The 18,582-nt window shown below is 37.2% G+C and overlaps 1 protein-coding gene across 1 annotated transcript in view; it reads right to left on the reverse strand.

The window, feature by feature from the left end:
• Nucleotides 1–18,582, reverse strand: part of LOC106467326 — an 87,948-nt gene that overhangs the window by 65,248 nt on the left and 4,118 nt on the right. The window contains exon 3 of the mRNA XM_013927671.2: nucleotides 10,869–10,981. Coding sequence (XP_013783125.1) covers nucleotides 10,869–10,981 — 113 coding nt within the window. The remainder of the gene's footprint in view (nucleotides 1–10,868; nucleotides 10,982–18,582) is intronic.

Genomic DNA, 18,582 nt, shown 5'->3' on the forward strand with positions numbered 1-18,582 from the left:
ATCAAAATCATAACCCCTGGCACATGACAGGCCAAAAGATGGATGTCATTGGAATGAGCTGAAAAAGAAGATCCAAAGCCCCAAAACCAAAACCTCAAGAATGAGAACTTCCCTGACGAGAAAGATATGAAACCACTGTAGAGTAGTCAGAATGAATCATGACCATTTTGTCGTGCAAGAGAGGAAAACCTGGAATCATCGCTAGATGTACTGCAATAAGTTTGAGAATGTTGATATGCAAGATAGATTTGTAGTCGGTCCAAATACTCTGGAATGCCCACCCCAGAAGAGAGGCCCTCCATCTGTGAAGAGAAGCATCCATGAAGAGATGGATTTCCATACAAGAAGGTGGTATCCAGACCCTAATATTCATGTTGTTCCTATCTAGCCACCACTTGAGATCTGCAAATTGTTCGAGCAAAGAGACTGTGTGATCCAAAGGATCAGTATGCATAGGCCACTGGCCACAAAATGACCACTGAAGGGATCTCATATGGGGCTGATTCAATGATATGAGGGATTCTAGGGAAGCCCAAATCCACAAAACAGACAAAACCATCCATGCAGTGGGAAAAGATGACATAAGCAAATGCCTGACAATCCCTTCCCTGGCATGAAGTCTGAGGGGAGAAGGTTGAACTCGACTCAAAATATATAGAAAAACACCCCAAGATAGATCATGTAAAGAGTTAGTGAGAGAATGGATTTTTCCAACCTGATATGAAGTCCACCCTTCTTGCTTTGGAAAGGAGAACCTGTGAATGTAGTGTGGCAATATGACAGGTTGGTGTCAAAAGAAGTCTATCTTCCAAATAGCAATGTGTGCACAGACCCAGAAAATGAAGATTCTGCTCAAAGGCCCATACTACTCGGCAGAAAACATATGGTGCTGAAGCAAGTTTAAATAGGAGAGCTTGGAACTGCTACATCTGGTCCTCATGCAAAAAATGTGGAAAACGACGAGAATACTCTGCTATAGGGATGTGAAAGTAGGCATCTGTAACATCAAACTTGGTCATCACAAGATCTGATGTGAAGTGCCATTGAAGTTGAGAAGAGATTCCATGGTGAAACGAGGAGGTTGTAGGAAGGAATTGAGTCAAGAAAGATTGATGATAAGACACCAATCTCTAGTGTTCTTGATCAGCAGAAAAAAGATGAGAATAGAATCCTGGATAAATGGGATCGACCTTCTGAATGGGTAGACACTGATGCCATCCCAACCTTTCGAAGATCCCCGAGAATACAGATGGAACCGATTTTGTAAACCAATAGGATGAGGTGTCAAAGGTGGAGGCCGCGACACACGATTGATCGATCCTCCAAAATTATCCATTGGAGTAGAAGAGAGGCGAGCAGCCAATGACGATAAAGAAAAGTGCAAAGGTGCCATATAAAATCGGGCTTTGAAAGTTTCAGGGACTCCAGCAAACTAGTAAGGCTGAAAAAGGGGCACCTCTCAGAATTCACGAAGAGGGGTATCATAATACAGTAGTAAGAGTTAAATGAATCTGCGAAAATGGAGATCTGGTAAGAGGGCTAACAGGTTCTAACCTGGAACTCTGTATATCCAACAACAAATCCAACAGTTGAGTGTCCAACTATACTACAGCCAAAGGATGATAAGCCAGGGCATGTTGTTCTGATAAATGAGGGAAGCAAGGCATAGCAATATTCTCTGGTAATTGCATTGCAAACATTCCAGCATACACAGCAATATCAGGGAAAGGAGGAAGAACTAAGTAATCCCCCCAAAATCTATTTGACAACAAGTCAAAGTAGACTCAAAAGCAAGGGGGTGAATCTCCAAAGCTTCACAAACTTGGTAACTAACTGTAGAAAATAGGCAGAAGATGGCTGATGAGATAAGCCCTCAGTAGAGGCAGCTCTAGAGAAAAAAGGAGCAGAAAACAATGTCTAAATTCTCCCCAGTATATTCAGGTTCATGATGAAAAGCCAACTCTGAACTCCTGGGGAATTATCCCCGAGTTGCATGAAGGACACCAACTTATTGTGAATAATGTAACAGACAGCCTCCACCAAGAGTGGACCCTCCCCCCACCTCAGACCGCTGACTACCACCACACATCGAATGAGGAATGGACAAGGTCTGGTTAACCCCCATGCCAGTAACCATTACATGGGGATTCATACCCACATTTTCTTTAACCGCAAAAGAAAACTAATGAAATATTGGCAACAGGAAAGAAAAAAACACACCAAATTATTGTCAAAATGCTTAAAAGGGGGAAGGTTAACCACAAAACTCCTAGCACTAGTACTTTGTCGAGAAAAAATTATTATATTGTTGACAGTGCTTATATACAGTACCTACATAGAGGGCGTTTGAGGGCTTTTGTAAAGTTTTGAAATTAGATATTGCCAAGTGCAGTTGAGTGAGGTATAAAGACTGGAGCAAGTAAACACGAAGTTTAGATGGCAAAGATGAAGATTAAGAAATACCTGTAAGTGTCAGCGGAGGTATAACTTATAATACAGTATGTGTATCTTCACAAAGTTTGGCAGATGTTTAGAAAATATTACAAATCAGTTTTTAATAAAGTATTTTCACTAAAGATTTGTCTGTGAATATAACTTCTTTTGACCAGTTCAAGTGCAAAATAATTTTCGTGTTAAGATTTAAAATACTTTTCTTCATCTCAAAAATCTCAAATGTCATTTGCATAATCACTAAAACCACCTAAATGCATTTCAAACATTTTTTCAGTAAAACTTTATATTTTATCATTATTATTTTCTCTATGCTAACTCTATACAAGGTTAGTCAATTTGACAGACCTCATAACCACAAAAAAAATTAAATAAATCTAAATTATCCTTTTTTTTTTTCTAGAATGACTTCAAATTTTAACATGAAGCTACATTTGTTTATCCTAAGTAGCTTTAAACTCATAACAGTATATATTTATATAAACTGAAATTATATTGTTTTATTGCACATTGATCTGTGTCTAACTAATACTAGAGTACCAGTAGTATTCACACCATTATAAACTGTAAATCACTTGAGCCATATAGCTCATATTACACTATCGATTTACATTACCCACGAGCTACTCCAAGCTGCTTGCATATGTGCCTCATGAAAAATTATTGTTATTATTATTTATTTTACCTAATTTAACCATAACTAATTTAAAGAGTTTCCTACTTTTTATATTTTAGTTACTTTTATAATAATAAATAAAGATTACACATGAAAAACAAGAAATAAAATACTTACCTTGGCTTTCTTTTTATTTGCTGTTAATGACACTTAACCCTACTTTTTGATACTATTGGTAGAAGTGGACTAAATAATTTTTATTTAATTAAATAATGCACTAAAGAACATAGAATAGTAACATACAAAAAAGCAGACAATGTCCCCTAAATATAAATTTTTCTCGTTTTCTAACTATGCCACAAGAGCCATTAAAAATTTATCCAAGCTAATTGATGTGTTTCCCGTGGGAACGAAGCTTGTACTATAAGAGTAATTAACATTTTTCTCTACAGAAAACAATGCAATATAATACATCATTTAATAGATGAAAATATTTGCCTTCTATTGGTTCAAAATAATACAGTATTAAAGGTATGAGAGAGCTATTGACAAATGCTGAAAAAGAGGATGTGACAGATGGGTGTAGCAAAAAGGATCTGATTTTCTATTTGATGGCTCTGTAACCAAACAAAATTGAGGGTTATGAAAATTATTATTTACAACTTATAATGGCACTGATAGTAGTTAGACACAGTTCAAAGAGCAATAAAACAATAAAATTTAATTATAAATAGATGTATACTGTTACGAACTTATAGATACTTAGGATAAACGAATGTAGTTTCATGTTACAATTTGAAGTCATTCTAGAAAGAAAGAAAGGGTAATTTAGGTTTATTTCGATTTTTTTGGTTATGAGGTCGGTCGAATTGACCAATTCCATTTTGAAATAGGGTAGAGAAAATAACAGATAAACTATTTGAAATGCATTTAAGAGGTTTTAGGGATTACACAAAGGACATTTGAGATGTTTTAGATGAGGAAAAGTATTTTTTAATTTTAACATGAAAATTACTTTGCACATAGACTATTGAAAACAAGTACTCAATATATTCATGAACAAATCTTTATTTTATTAAAAATACTTCTCTAAGAAATATGACTTTTTGTATGTGAAAGACTTGTAATATTAACTGAAAAACTGCTAAAATCTCTGGAAGATATGCCCACTATATTGAGAGTTATAAGTATTAAATCTATAAACACTTTAAACAAGTACAAAAAAAAAGTCACACGGTCGGTCATATTGAACGAGCCCATATTGAGAGTGTTAAGCTATTTAGTCTAAATATTTATGTTTTCTGTTATAAGTTGTGTTCATTCTAGAATGAAAGAGGCATAATTTATATTTATTTCCTAATTTTTTATGGTGGTTACGAGATTGGTCTAATCTACTGAACTCGTACAGAGATTAATTACTAAGAGTAAGACATAAAATATAAAGTTTTTTTTCTTAAGAAACATTTGATGACTATCTGGACAATATAAAGATTTCACATGTGAAATTTAGAAATGTTCTGATGCATAAAAGTATTTTTAATGTTAAGATGAAAATTACTTTGCATGACAGATAGGCAAGATGTGTGAAAGGAAAAAAGGGCATGAGAGAAACATTGCTTTCAAACCTTAAGACTTAAAAAAATTAGATATTTTGTGTATGAAAGCATTGTAATGTTTACTGATAAACTGCCAAATTTCATTAACGTTCGCTTACTCATTTAAAAGTTACAGCATGAAAACTCTAACAAACACAAATTAGTTATGAGGTCAGTCCCAGGGACCAAGCCCACGTTCAAAGAGTTAAAAACCTCAGTATAAAGCACTCCATCATTTATTTTTTCCAATTATGGGTGTAAAAGGTTTTCTCGTGCATCACCATCTAATAGGTATGTATCATTCATCACGTTATCAACACCATTATGGGTCCAAGCATGGAGCAGACAACATTCATCACATTATATCATTATTTTAATAATTAACCTAAACAACTGAGAAACCACATACTACAGACAAGGTGTAAGTCTCAATGAAGAAGAAGAGCTACAAAGCATGAGTGTGTTTACCAGTAGGTAATATACCAATAGGCCTATGAGTCTCTTCCTTATTGAGTAGGTCATTGATCTGACTGAGCTATGAGAGGAATGTTAACATTTTCCTAATCTGAAAAAGTATTTCTGATAGATACTCACCTCTTCACACTTGTCTGCCTTAGAGATTTGCATGCCACTAGCCTTTAATGAACTCCTAAATAATCTCATGATATTTCTTATGAATTATGCCACTGCATAATGATATCAATACACAACAAAAGCCCTCCACCAATAAGAGGGCAACACGCCTCTATGCATTTGCATTAGAGATCTTCATTCTTTGACAAGGCAAAGAATACTAAGGTGCACTGGAAGTAGGAAGGTTGGATGGGAATGTGAATGCAGAGGTTATTATCTATGAGATATACATTTTCAGGTAAGGAAAATGTTAACTTCCAAGACAATACCATACATTTTCACACAGTTTAGCTAGAATCCCATATTGAAGTGACAGAGGCGTCAGTGGAAAGATTTACCTAGATGAGCCACCTTCAGAGAGTACCCAAAGTAAGCCCATGGAGTGTGACACCAAATGGCAGGGGTTCCATTGAAAAATATATATTGGAGAATGTATCTCATCTCATTCAGAATGGACAGGAAAAAGGGAGGAAGAAGCAAATGATCCCCATGTGTTGCATGGATGGTCAAAATAAGAACATGAAAATATGAGTAGCTGCACACAAGAGGTCAGGGAGTTATATGTGTTGCATGGTTAAGATACATTCAGACTGTACCTTGTGAGCTAAGCTCTATTGTCAGACTTCAGTGAAGTGACACCAGCTGTGGGAGGAGGGCACAAAAGTTATATCATAGAGATTGGTATAGTACATGTACACCTCAACTCAACTGAACAAACATCAGCTGCAGGAGGAGGACACTAGGAGGATGTATGCTAGTGAGTGGTCACCTGAACTCTACTGAACAGACTGGCTGAATGAAGAGGACACAACATCATAGTGTGTGCTCACCTCAACTCAACTGAACAGAGTAAGGTTGCAGGAGGAAGGCACAAGTGTCATGTGAAGCTATATCAGGGATGACCTGCATTACACTGACAGTGTCACCACTGCCCCACTTCCCAACATATTGGTACTCTATTGTATAACACTCCATTGTATGAGTCCAATCTGTGAGGGTTCTCTGTGATCCAACACCCCTGAAGCTAGGAACTATTAAGTGAAAAGGGTCTCCCATGATTCACTCAATGAGAAAGGGGAGAGCTGATGGTGGGGAGACCTGGAGAAACTGTACAGATCCCCATTGGTCCTTCAGTCAGGAAAGGTTTTTTACTAAAGACAGGATTTCACAGTCACTCATTGCACTATTTTGAAAAGCCAGCAAGCACAAGCATGATAGTCTATGGAATAGGTACAGTCCAGATAGGGTAAAAAGGTAAATATAAAGGTATACCATAAGAATACCTAAAGTGATCTAGTAGAACAACCCATCTCACAGTGGGCATATAAGGAGCCAGGGCAGATGGTATAAGTGCTTTCTGTTATCCTGGCTCAATGTGGATTTTAAGAGATAAGTATACCCTGGGAGGCACCACCAGATCCTATGAAAGAGAAACAGTGCAACCTTCTCAAATATATAATAATAAAAACTATAACCCGAGTGCTTTTAAAAAGTGGACCTTTCTTTTTCAAGGCTAATTGAGAATGGTGGTGTAACTGAGTGAGTAATATATCATGAAAGTCACCTGTGTTTTCAGCAAGTGTTTTTGTATATTTTTTAATGTACTGTTGCAAGTTTGTCTCATTTTTGGGTTGATAGAAGAATGTTGACCTGCGGAAGCCACAAACCATCAAAAGATATAACAGCCAGAAAGTGTAGGGTAGACGAATATGTGGAGCCCATCCTATGCCCAGTGAAGAAGAGATGTAAGAGGAGGAGAAAGATGACAAATCAAATGCAATGAAGTGTGAAAGAGTCTGCTAGCATCCTCAACTTCAGACAAAGATACCAACCGAAGGAGGTAACAGACCCTACCAGTGAGGAGAGAAGAAAAGAAGGTCTGTGAATACGCACACCAAACAGTCCAATAGACAAGAGACAAAAGGAAAAGAGAGAGGAAAAAAATACGGGCAAGATCCTGAGCAGTTAAAAGCTGAGGAAAGAAAGACTGGACTGGGGAGAGGAATACAGAAGTAGAGTAGAAAAGGGTGCTAGAAGCAACAATAAGGTAGACATTCAAACAGAAGTAATAGCAAGTGAGGAGGACAAAACAAACCAGGATAAAGAGATGGTACAAAAGGCAGGAAGACAATGGGTTTAATAGGGTATGTGCCAGATCACATAAGCCCCATGAAGGTCTCAGTCAGGCATAGGGCAGGGTGGAGGAAAAAGAAGGAGCAGAACAGAATGGAGAGGACAGGGGAAGAAACACCTTGTGATACTGGGAAAGGAGAAAAATCAAGAAAAAAGGCTGAAAAGTGGTCACAGGATGACTGCCAGGAAGAAAGGAGTTGGATGACAAAAGACACACCAAAGTCATTGATAGAAAAAGGAGGTGGAAGGATGACAAGAATGCAACAATAAGAGTGACACAAAAGTAAAAAGACCAGCCCAACAGGTGAAAGATTGGGCAAATTACATGTTCAAAGAGGTGCTAAGATAACCTTCAATGAAGAAGAGATGTGAGTGTGAAACAAGTTATAGGGGGATAATTAAGAAAAGAAAGGGGAGTCCAAATGACCAAGAATGAGCTGTGTAAAGAGGTGCCAACAACAAAATTTGAGAAGGAAAGTAGTGTGTAAAAATGAGGGATTAAGGGGAAGAAATGAATATAGGAATGGGCATATAGAAAAAGGTGAGACCAGGATAGGCTAAGAAAATCAGCAGACAGAGCTGAAGGATAAGGAATAACTGACCATAAAGAAGAAAGCCCAGAGTTCTGAAAGGTAGCAAATGTATCAAAGAATGGTGTGACCAACCAAGAGCAAATCCCATGAAAGACCTGGGGTGTAAAGATCACTCCATTAATAGAAGGCGAGAGAAGTGGTCCTCCATCAAGATATAAGTTCTGGGCAAATGATATGCATGAATATTAACCTGATATGTATGGGCTAAGAGTTGTAAGTCAAATGCAAAAAAGGCAAAGGGACCAGAAACAGGAAATTCATAGATGGTTGGGGCAAGAAACTATAATGTAAGAGACTGTGTGGAACATTTCCTTGTGATTCATCAGTAGCAGCAGGAAGAGGAACATGTCCGAAGAAGAGAGAAAGTTTCAAGCCCATTGATGTGGATGGAATGCAAGACCAGCATCAAAATGTCCGAAGTTTTGCCCTCATTAGAGAGGGAACTGTTGAAGAAGGGAAAGATCCTATATAAGAGGTGGTGAAAAAGTGCAGGAAGTAGTCTGGGCATGACCCAATCACCAAGACAGAATCCCATAGAGATGCTCACAAGGGGAAAAGGGACCCCAAGAATGAAAAGAATAAAAACCATAGGTCTATAAGGTCCAAAGTTGCTGTCCACAAAGGAATGAGGGGTTATACGGAAGCCAGAGTCCCTGAAAGCAAATTAACTTCCTGTGTAGGAAGAGAAAGAGATGTGTAAAACCTCGTGGCCAGATATGCCATAGCTTGCAGGCTGAAAAAATAGGCTGAACTTGGTTGAGTCAGGAGAAGAAAAAAACATCCAAAAATACCGAACAGTGAATGTTTGTGAGAAAGGACATAGATCTGAGGTTAAGTCACCCCATCCAAGTAGCCAGAGGAGAGAAAGGAAAGTAAGAGAAGAGGAAACATCATGAATGGACTAACAGAAGGAATTAGTCTGAGAAAAGGAATGCCAGCCCCAGGCTGTGAATATGGTAGGGAAAGGTCCATACGATACCAAGGAATATATGAGGGGCCAATGTTGAGTCAAAGGAAAGAGCAAGAATTGGGAAAACATGAAAGCAAAGGAGTAAGTACGGAAAACAATGGGATGACAGGCCGAGAAAGATGTGTAGGGAGCTGTCCAACACAGCAACCATGGCCAACTGCAGACTTGGTGAAAAAGACTGTAGAGGGGGACAGAGGGAGGTGAAAAAGAAATGGGAAAAGAAGGGGAATGAGAAAAGAGACGAAGGTGAAGAAATTGAAAATGGCCACTGGCAGAAAGTGAAACAAACAGCAGAAGAAGAGGTAGATAACTAAATATTTATACATGTGTGAGAGTCATTTATACGAAGTGGAACAAAATAGACAACTGGTAGACAATACAACATAAAGAGGAAGGTCTGGAATCCAGAATGGAAAGGTGAGTAGAAGAGATATAGGAGTAGATGGCAAGGTTAAGAAAGATGAAAAACTTGGGAAGGTATTGAGGACAGAAGTCTTATGACAGCAGTCCAAATTAACAGGGGAAAAAGAACACCACAGAAAACATCTGTACAAAGAAATGGAGTTACACAAACAAGAGATACACGACAAGAAGGAAGGGGTACAGGAAAGAGGGAAATAATCCAACCCAATGAGTCCAACAGTAGCAGAACAAAGTATGGAGAGAGAAAGCAGAATTGGAACAGAATAAACAGAGAATAGAGCAAAAACCTACAGAAGTCATCAGAAGCACAAAGAAGTGCCTCAGATAAATAGTAAGAATTAGGAGAGGGAATACAGAAGGTGAAGAGAGAAAAAGATCCAAATGGAGTACTAGAATTCTCAGAGAAGGTAAGGGGCATGATATCCAAGCTGGTCAGATAGATACCTAAGACAAGGAATTGAGGAAAGGAAGTAAGACTACACATAAAGACAAAATGAGGAACATGAGAAGAACAAGGCATTTGGACATAAGAAAAGAGCAATAAGAGAAAGAAAATAGCATAAAACCTAATAGCTGCATACAAAATAAGACCGAAGAGTGAACAATATTACACACTCGGAACCAAATATAAATCACCATCCTTTGGGAATTCAATATAAACATTAAAGTTTTTGAAACAAAAGCTCAATAAAATGAAAATCAAAGTTTTGTTAAGGATGCAAATTTTATGAAATTCAAAACAGACCAGAAATTTAATGGATGTGTGGTTAATACAGTGCCAAGGAGAAGAATGAAGTTCTCAAGTGCAAGGGAATCGAAGGTGTTGTTGTGCATAGAGGTGTGTAGCCATCCTATTGGTGGGAAACTTTTGTTGCATAGGACATTATGCAGAAGCGTAATTCACAAGAAACCTCATGAGAGTAAGTGAGAGTTCACTAAAGGCTAGTAGCATGCAAGTCTCTACGGCTGACACACAGGGAAGACAGCTACAGAGTGGGAAGAGGTGTGATATTGTCTTAGAAGCTCACTGTGAATAACCTCCAGTATATAGCACACTTAACAACTCAAAGCCAATGCTTCATATTATTTACAATGCTTTAGCTAATTAATAAAGCACTCTTCAATTCAAACACGTGATAGAGTCAGGGTATTCGAAAAATAGTAAATCTCAAAATCTTAAAATTTATCTTGCAACTGAAATACTTTTTGATTACCATAAATAATAAGTATAAAATAAGCTGTAAGCAAAGAACTTTGGAGAGCCAAGATGTATATTATAACAAGAAAAACAAAGTGAATTTCTACCAAACTTGAAGTAACTTCCTTCACATTCTCACTACAAACACTTCACTGTTGATCATATACAAACTAAGTGAAGTTCAAGACAGCATTACAACTACATAATTAATTCACTTTAATAAGCATATTATGAAAGATTTTAGTGGACAAATTACCTCAGCCTCCTCTGTTTCTCCATCATAGTTCTCTTCTTGTTCTTCCTTTGTTACACCAAACTTCAAAAAGGTATGTAAAGATCTTTCTTCTAAGAAATCAGCTTCTCCTGTAGCTAGAAATATAAATAATGTATATTTATCTGTAGCAACAAAACTGAATATTATCAATCATCATTAAGTCATAATAAAAGTTCATAAAATTTAATGATACATCAAGATGTTGGAGTTTAGAGATGTTCTTGCTAAGCAACTCCCTGAAATAAACTTTCTTTTAAAGTCAATTAAATCTCACCTAGAAGACACGATGTCTGAAGCTGAAGCATAGCAGGGTCGACTTGCATCATATAACCTTTCTTTCTAAGTCAATTATTTATCTTACTTGCCCTTATACACACACACACAAACTTCAAGGACACAGAAATTATGTTAAATGTAAAGACAAGTCTTTCATAAGGGAAGGGGTTCAAGTATCCGATAAAATCATCAGATAACAGGTACTTCTACTTCTTGGCTGATTCTTTCATATTAGTTAAAAAAATATTTTGTCACCATATTATTATTAATATTGAGCATATATAAAACTCCTATACAAACTGTTTGGAATTACTGACTTATCAGTGTGAATAACATACCACAAATATTCAGGTTTTTAATGTGGAAACTATTGTTTAGTTCTGCATTTATAATATTTGAGTGATCACAAAATGTAACTTAAAGTTAATATTTTACAAATCTAAAAATGTATTTCCCAGAGATCCTCACTTTCACACACAGAATAGTTATATCCTTTGTGTGTCTGCCTATTGAAGGTGGGAGTTAGCTCAAAGCTAGTGGCATGCATGTTTAACGTGAATTGTGCAGGTGAATGATTACATTATTGTACAAGAACATGTCTCTCATGTAAATCATCATGTGTCATCTCTTAACCAATACTGGCATCATATGCACACATGATGCATGTGACTCCCTCTACACTCCTTTCACTTTGAAGTTTAGCAGGAGGTGTGAGCACCAGAAGTGAGGAGGAAGGTAAATACAGCATAGGAAAATTATAACTTAGTTAAAATCCCACACTGAGAAAGAGGAGAGACTGGTGCAAGAGAACGAAAGAAGTAACCCCTAAGGGGCATCTGAACGATACCCCTTACAATGGGAGATATAGATTCAAAGATCAAAAGAGGGGAACTGCACCACTTCTGAGCCAGGTGTACTCTTTGCCCCTGTTTGGAATGTGTAAGACATAAGGGCAAAAACTGAGAGGTGTAGAGTGGCTAGGGCACGGCAGATCGTACTCAGTAAGTCAACTACATCCAAAACTTCCTCGTGGGGTAGCGACATCCATGCAAGGGTAAGATGAGGATCATACTATCTTCACCTGAAACCCAAGAATCGGAGATTAAGACTAGCACCGATTTCTGGGTATAACACGAGGATCATCTCTAATCTATTAATCTGGGAATTGGCATCTGGTATCAAAAGGATGTGTATTGCAAGGAATCAACTCCATCAACAGTGGCAGAGGGCAGCATCATCCAAAGGCAATAACATCCCCATCAGAAAAGAATGAGGGATAGTCAAGAATAGAACCATAACAATCCCACGTACCACCGCTGTGACCTATGACATGGGGGGAGTACTTGGGGGAGGAAGATAGACAACTCATGTGAAAACTTGTGGTGATTGGTTCACTCTAATCCAAAACCTCTTCGTGGGGTACCAACATTCACAAGGTAGAATGAGGTCTCCCAATCGAAGGGGTGAGCTGCAATTTTGACAGCTCAACTCCAGTGTTTATGTAAATGGTATCAGGAGGCCATGCCATCCAGTAAGGTGATGGCTCAACTCCAGTGTTTGTGTAAATGGAATTAGGAGGCCACGTCATCCTGTAAAGTGATGGCTCAACTCCTGTGGTTGTATAAATGGTATCAAGAGGCCATGTCATCCAGAAAGGTGACGGTTCAACTCCAGTGTTTGTATAAATGGAATTAGGAGGCCACGTCATCCTGTAAGGTGATGGCTCAACTCCTGTGGTTGTGTAAATGGTATCAGGAGGCCATGTCATCCAGGAAGGTGACAGCTCAACTCCCATGTGGTATTGGTATCAGGAGGCCACATCAACCAGTAAGGTGATGGCTCAACTCCAGTGCTTGTGTAGATGGTATCAAGAGGTCACATCATCCAGTGTGGTGACGGTTCAACTCCTCTGGAGGCCACGTCATGCAGTAAGGCGACAGTTCAACTTCAGTGGTTGTGTAACTGGTATCAGGAGGCCACATCTTCCAGAAAAGAGATGGCTCAACTCCTCTGGAAGCCACGTCTCATCTACACCAGCAGAACACCACTGCCCTACTCTCAAGTGAGTGGTTCTTGCCCTTTTTTTGTGGAACACATTCAGGAGGGTGCCTCCACGGTCAACCACCCCAGCAGGTTGGAACTGGAAAGTGATAAGGTCTCCCATACTCCACTCGAGGAAAGAAGGGTGACAATGCAGTGGAGAGTCCGAAGGCACATAGTCACCGGAGAGAGTGGAATGGGTGACCACAAAACCTTATTTTGAAAACCAGACTATACTGAGTTATTCCCTCAAGGCATGGCAGGGATGGGTAGCAATCCCTACTGCTTTACCCATGCAGTTTATAGGTGGTACAGTCCAGGCATGTTTATTTTTAAGCGATTTTGTGGAACACCCCATCTCGATAGTTAGCATGCGTAGCCATGGAAAATAAAGCATGATTCAACATGGCTGTACAGTGCAGATTTAGAGTTAAAGAACACTTGGTCAGGCGCCATTCACCACAGAGCAGGATCCATGTGATAAAAAGGGAGATAAAGGCCCCTGAAAAAAAAGAATGAATAAAACTTATCAGTTAGAGTCACACCAAAGTCTTGAGAACAGTCACAGGTGGTAGACGAAAGCTTGACATGATGAAGATAATGGGAGATGAACGTACTGAGAGTGGTCCATGTGCCGAACTGTAGAATCCCTTCCATCCAACAATGAAGACAAGAAGCGAGGGAAAAAGTGAGACGGCCATTTGGAACTAGCTAACAAGGAAGCGACTTGACATGTGAAACCAAATCATCTTACCAAAGACTGAACAAAAGCCAGGTGTGAAGATGCAGGATGTGGAGATTGCGATGTAGATTGTGGGATCGAGGTTGATGAAAGGAACAGATGTTGTTTACCTTGGAAACCAAGGTTGAGCTGGCCAATATGGAGCAATCAGGAGGACCCGACAAGGAGTGGATTGGACAGAGAAATCATCTGATGGAGCAATCAGATGGGAGGGTACGCATAAAGATATTTGTGTGACCGATCCTGGTTGAAGGCATCGTCCACCAAAGCCTGTGGATGCGATACAGGTGATCAAAAGAGGGGCAACTTGGTATTAAGGCACATGACAAAGGGATCTAAGTGGGGAGAACCATACCAATGGCAAAGATCCCTGAAAACAAGTGGACCTAATGCCCACTCCATTGGATACATCTGGTCAGGGAGCAAAAGATGATCTGCGACTAGATTGAAAACACCCACCATATGACATGCTATAAGGTAAATGTGATGTGCGTCCATAAAAATATGTAGATCCAGACATCCCAGGGGGGGAGCAGCACACCCACCAATGTATGGGCTTTGTCCAGCAACCATTGCAGATCATGTCAAAGGGAAGTGGGAAGGGAAATGGGGATGGAAAGAGGATCCCTAGCAAGGTTGCATCATTCGTGAAGCACCCACTGAAGGGATCTCATATGCACATTAATTATTCTTAGTCAAAGCTAATAAATTTTCAAAATCAGGTTCATTTGGTTTTATTCTTTTACAGCTGCATTTAGACTTTCAAAGTATGCCAAAAGTCATTTATCACAGCTGATTAATTTGTATAAGCAAACAACTGAATTACAAGCATGTTATGTCCAATTACTATTATGCACCGCAGATGTGTACATGCTATGATTGAGTATCACAAGTAATCCTTTTTATTTCATTTACATTTTCTTATCTAAGCTAATAAGTTTCTAATTTTCCCATTTGACTTCTTTCTATAACAATAAATAAAAATTGTACATAGAAAAACAAAAAATATGGTTTTGAAGAAGAATGCTTAGGATAGCATGGACTGAAAATATTACAAATGGAAAAGTGCTAGAAAGTACAAAAGCAAGGAAATCTCTTATAAAAAGAAGTTAAAACTCCTAGGGCATGTCATTCAAAAAGAAGGCTTAGAATATCAAACACTGACAGGAACAACTGAGGGAAAAAAAGAGACAGAAAAAACAAAGAACAACGTACAGTACTAGTCCAAGGAAATGGATTGACAACCCAGCACTGAAAGACAATAACATCATCCAGTTAGCTAGAGACAAAGAAAGATGGATAGACATGATTGCTAACATCTGCTAATAGACAAGTCTTGACTTTAGCCTTTTTACCCATCAGAAGATGAAACACCGTAAGCCTACTTTATTTCAATGATGTTGACATTCCAAGATTTCATTCTTTTTTATTTCAAATATGCAATTCAGAGCAAAAATATTATCATACACAAAAAATAAAATTTCTAAAACTACTATAATTTAACTGGCTTTCTAACTAAGCTATAAATGGGTTAAAAAATTCTGTTATTGGTTGAGACAATCACTACAAAGACAATCGATGAAACAAAATCCAAATATTTCCAAACCTAGCACATGAGTGAACTACAAATTTAGCAAATCAGAATCTTTTCTTTCTATTGGTTATAAATAATCCAATAGGAAATATCAGAGATAATTACTGACATTTCTTGAAAGACATGATGTGATAGGAAAAGTGTGAAATGTGGGTTTCACTTTCTGAGTTGTATCTAATAAACTAAGAAGCTTGGAGGTTATAAAGATACATTATGACTTAGCAGTATCTATAATATGGGTGTATAATTTATGCCAAACTCAGAAGATCATACAGGTGATGAAATAAAATATAAAATGGGAAATTTAGAGTTAACAAATGTCACATAATACAAAGAAGTGACGATTGATAATTTATTTAAATATTTCCTTTTGAAATTAAAAAACTAAAACTTATATAACATTAAAATTTGAATTATAAACTATATTTTGATGTCAAGTTTAGTGGAAAGTTTCTTGCCAGCATGCTTTCAAGACATTGAAAGAAAAATTGGCCTCAGCCCCACTTTTAAAGCTCCCAAATCCCTCACTGCCATACATACTGAATTGTGATGCTAGTATTGTCAGAATTGGAGGAGTGTTGTCTCAGAAAGTGGGTGAAAACGAACATGTGGTGGCCTACTTCAGTAGGGTTTTGAGTAGACCAGAGAGGAGCTATTGTGTAACACGGAGGGAACTCTGTGTTATAGTAAAGAGTCTGACATATCTCCATCCTTGTTAATAAAATTGTCTAATTAAATTTTGAATTGCACTCTTTGACTCACCTGTACACATGGGTTAGTTGAAACAATGAAGAAATCAACTGTGATAAAACCATTCAACTTACAACTAACCAAAATTATGGGATTATGATTATTATTTTCCATTACTCCAACTATCTAAGTTATCAAAATATTGCCATTATATCTGTTTTTGTTAAGCACAAAACTATTTAATGGGATATCTACGTTCTGCTCACTATGGGTATCAGAGTTGGGCCAGCATAGCTTCATGATTTCAAGGCCTGAGGTGAGATTCCAAATGCCATCAAACTTGCTCTCCATATTTTTGATACAAAAACTTCTAAGGGTATCTGACAGTGTTGTAAATTTTGTACTGCTGACTAGAGGAAAGGCAACAGGCTGGCAGCACCCACTGTCAACTCTTGAGCTACTTATGATATTCTTTTCTGTTTGTACAGAGGAATGCATATCATGGTTTGAGGAATTGATTAATGAGCCCATCAGTTAATTGATTACCAAATACCAATAATCACCAAGCTCTAGTCACTATTTCAAGTATATTACAATCACAATCATTTTAACATAAAAATGTTTATTAATTAAACATACATAATAAAACTATTGATAGAGAAAGAGCAAAACAAAACATAACACTTATCTTACATCTTGCACAATAAGCATTCTATACATTTTATTGAAGCAATGTAGCTGTTATCCATACATCTATGGTCCATCATAATGGTCAGCTCCATTGCACAGAAGAGCTGCAACATATAACCTCTTAGTGGAATTTTTTTAGTACATTAAATTTTGTTAAAATGATGGGTATTATATTTACATTTCATATTGATTGCTACTGAAACTGTCAAATGGTTTCTGTTTTACAATAAAAAATAATAAATGACACTGTTTGAATGTCCTCTGATGAACTTTTGAATTATTCAGAACTATCTTTGAATTCCTGACTAGCAAATGAACCTTTAAACACAGAACTAATCAGCTATTAACTGTTCTCATTCTTCTGATTCTCTCAGTCAGGATTATATATTACTTTTCAGGCTTCATTAACTGTAGTTTTCACTGATATTGTTTCTATGACTGCATGGTTCTTATGTTCCTTTGACACTTCAGCCTGTCATGCTGTGTTGTAATGTACTTGTCTTCTACCCTCCATTTCAACTGACCTCATATATGCTTATTTTCCTGCATCATTTTACCTACGAAGAGGTAAGTAATATTGTTTGAATATAGTTTACCAATCTACTTGTTCATGTTGCAAACAAGGTTACATTGATTCCACTACAAGAAAATTGTTGACATGAATGATAAAATATACAAATTTAAAACTGCTGAATATATTAACTCTCTTGCTACGAGCTCACTGAGTTCATGTCCTCAAATTTAGCTTTAGAGCTTCCATATTATAAATTCTAATATATTTTGTGTATCTTCACAATATCTTGCAAGCTTTCAGTAAATATTACAAGTGTTTTGTAAACAAAAAGTCATAAGTTTTAATAAAGTATTTACACAAATAAATTTTCTGTGAATAATTGGAATCAAAGCATTGACTACTCAGAGTGTAAAGTGATTTTCATGTTAATATTAAAAATACTTTTCTTACTCTGAAAATTGTCAAATTGTATTTGCATAATCTATAGAACCTCCTAAATAAATTTCAAATGTTTTTTTCAGTAAAATTTTTTATTTTATCTGTTATTTTCTCTACCCTAACTTTATATGCATTTGGTCAATTTGACCAACCCCATAACTACCATAAAAAATATGAAATAAATCTAAATTACCCCTTTTTTCTTTCAAAAATGACTTCAAGTTGTAACACAAAACTACTTTTGTTTATCCTAAATAGCTTGACCATCATCAACACACCTGGGGTCCACATGGACCCTAATAACTTTCTTGGTTGTATATCTTCTCACAAAATCATTACAACTTTATATGCATTTATGTAATTGTCAAGCATAAACCCTCGATCAATATGACACTAGTGTTTTCAAAACAGGCAGACAGAGTATGTAGCTATAATCTAATATTTATCTGGGGTCCACGTGGACCCAATACTATCATTGACCATCACTATACATGGAGAGTGCCCTATAACATATGAAACAAATTTTTAAATGTTTATTTCACTATATAGGCTGTTGTAAAGGATAATTCATCAAATTGGTACAGTATCATCTGGTTTGTTAGCTTATAACATCATTGTGGTAAGTATGTATGTGCATCTCATTCTTCAACAAGTGTTCTTTGTTATGACTGCTTATAATGGCCTTATTTTATAGAAACCTTGTTTGACAGTT

The sequence above is a fragment of the Limulus polyphemus genome, unplaced genomic scaffold, assembly GCF_000517525.1.
Source record: "Limulus polyphemus unplaced genomic scaffold, Limulus_polyphemus-2.1.2 Scaffold2569, whole genome shotgun sequence".
In the NCBI taxonomy this organism is placed as follows: Eukaryota; Metazoa; Arthropoda; class Merostomata; order Xiphosura; family Limulidae; genus Limulus; species Limulus polyphemus.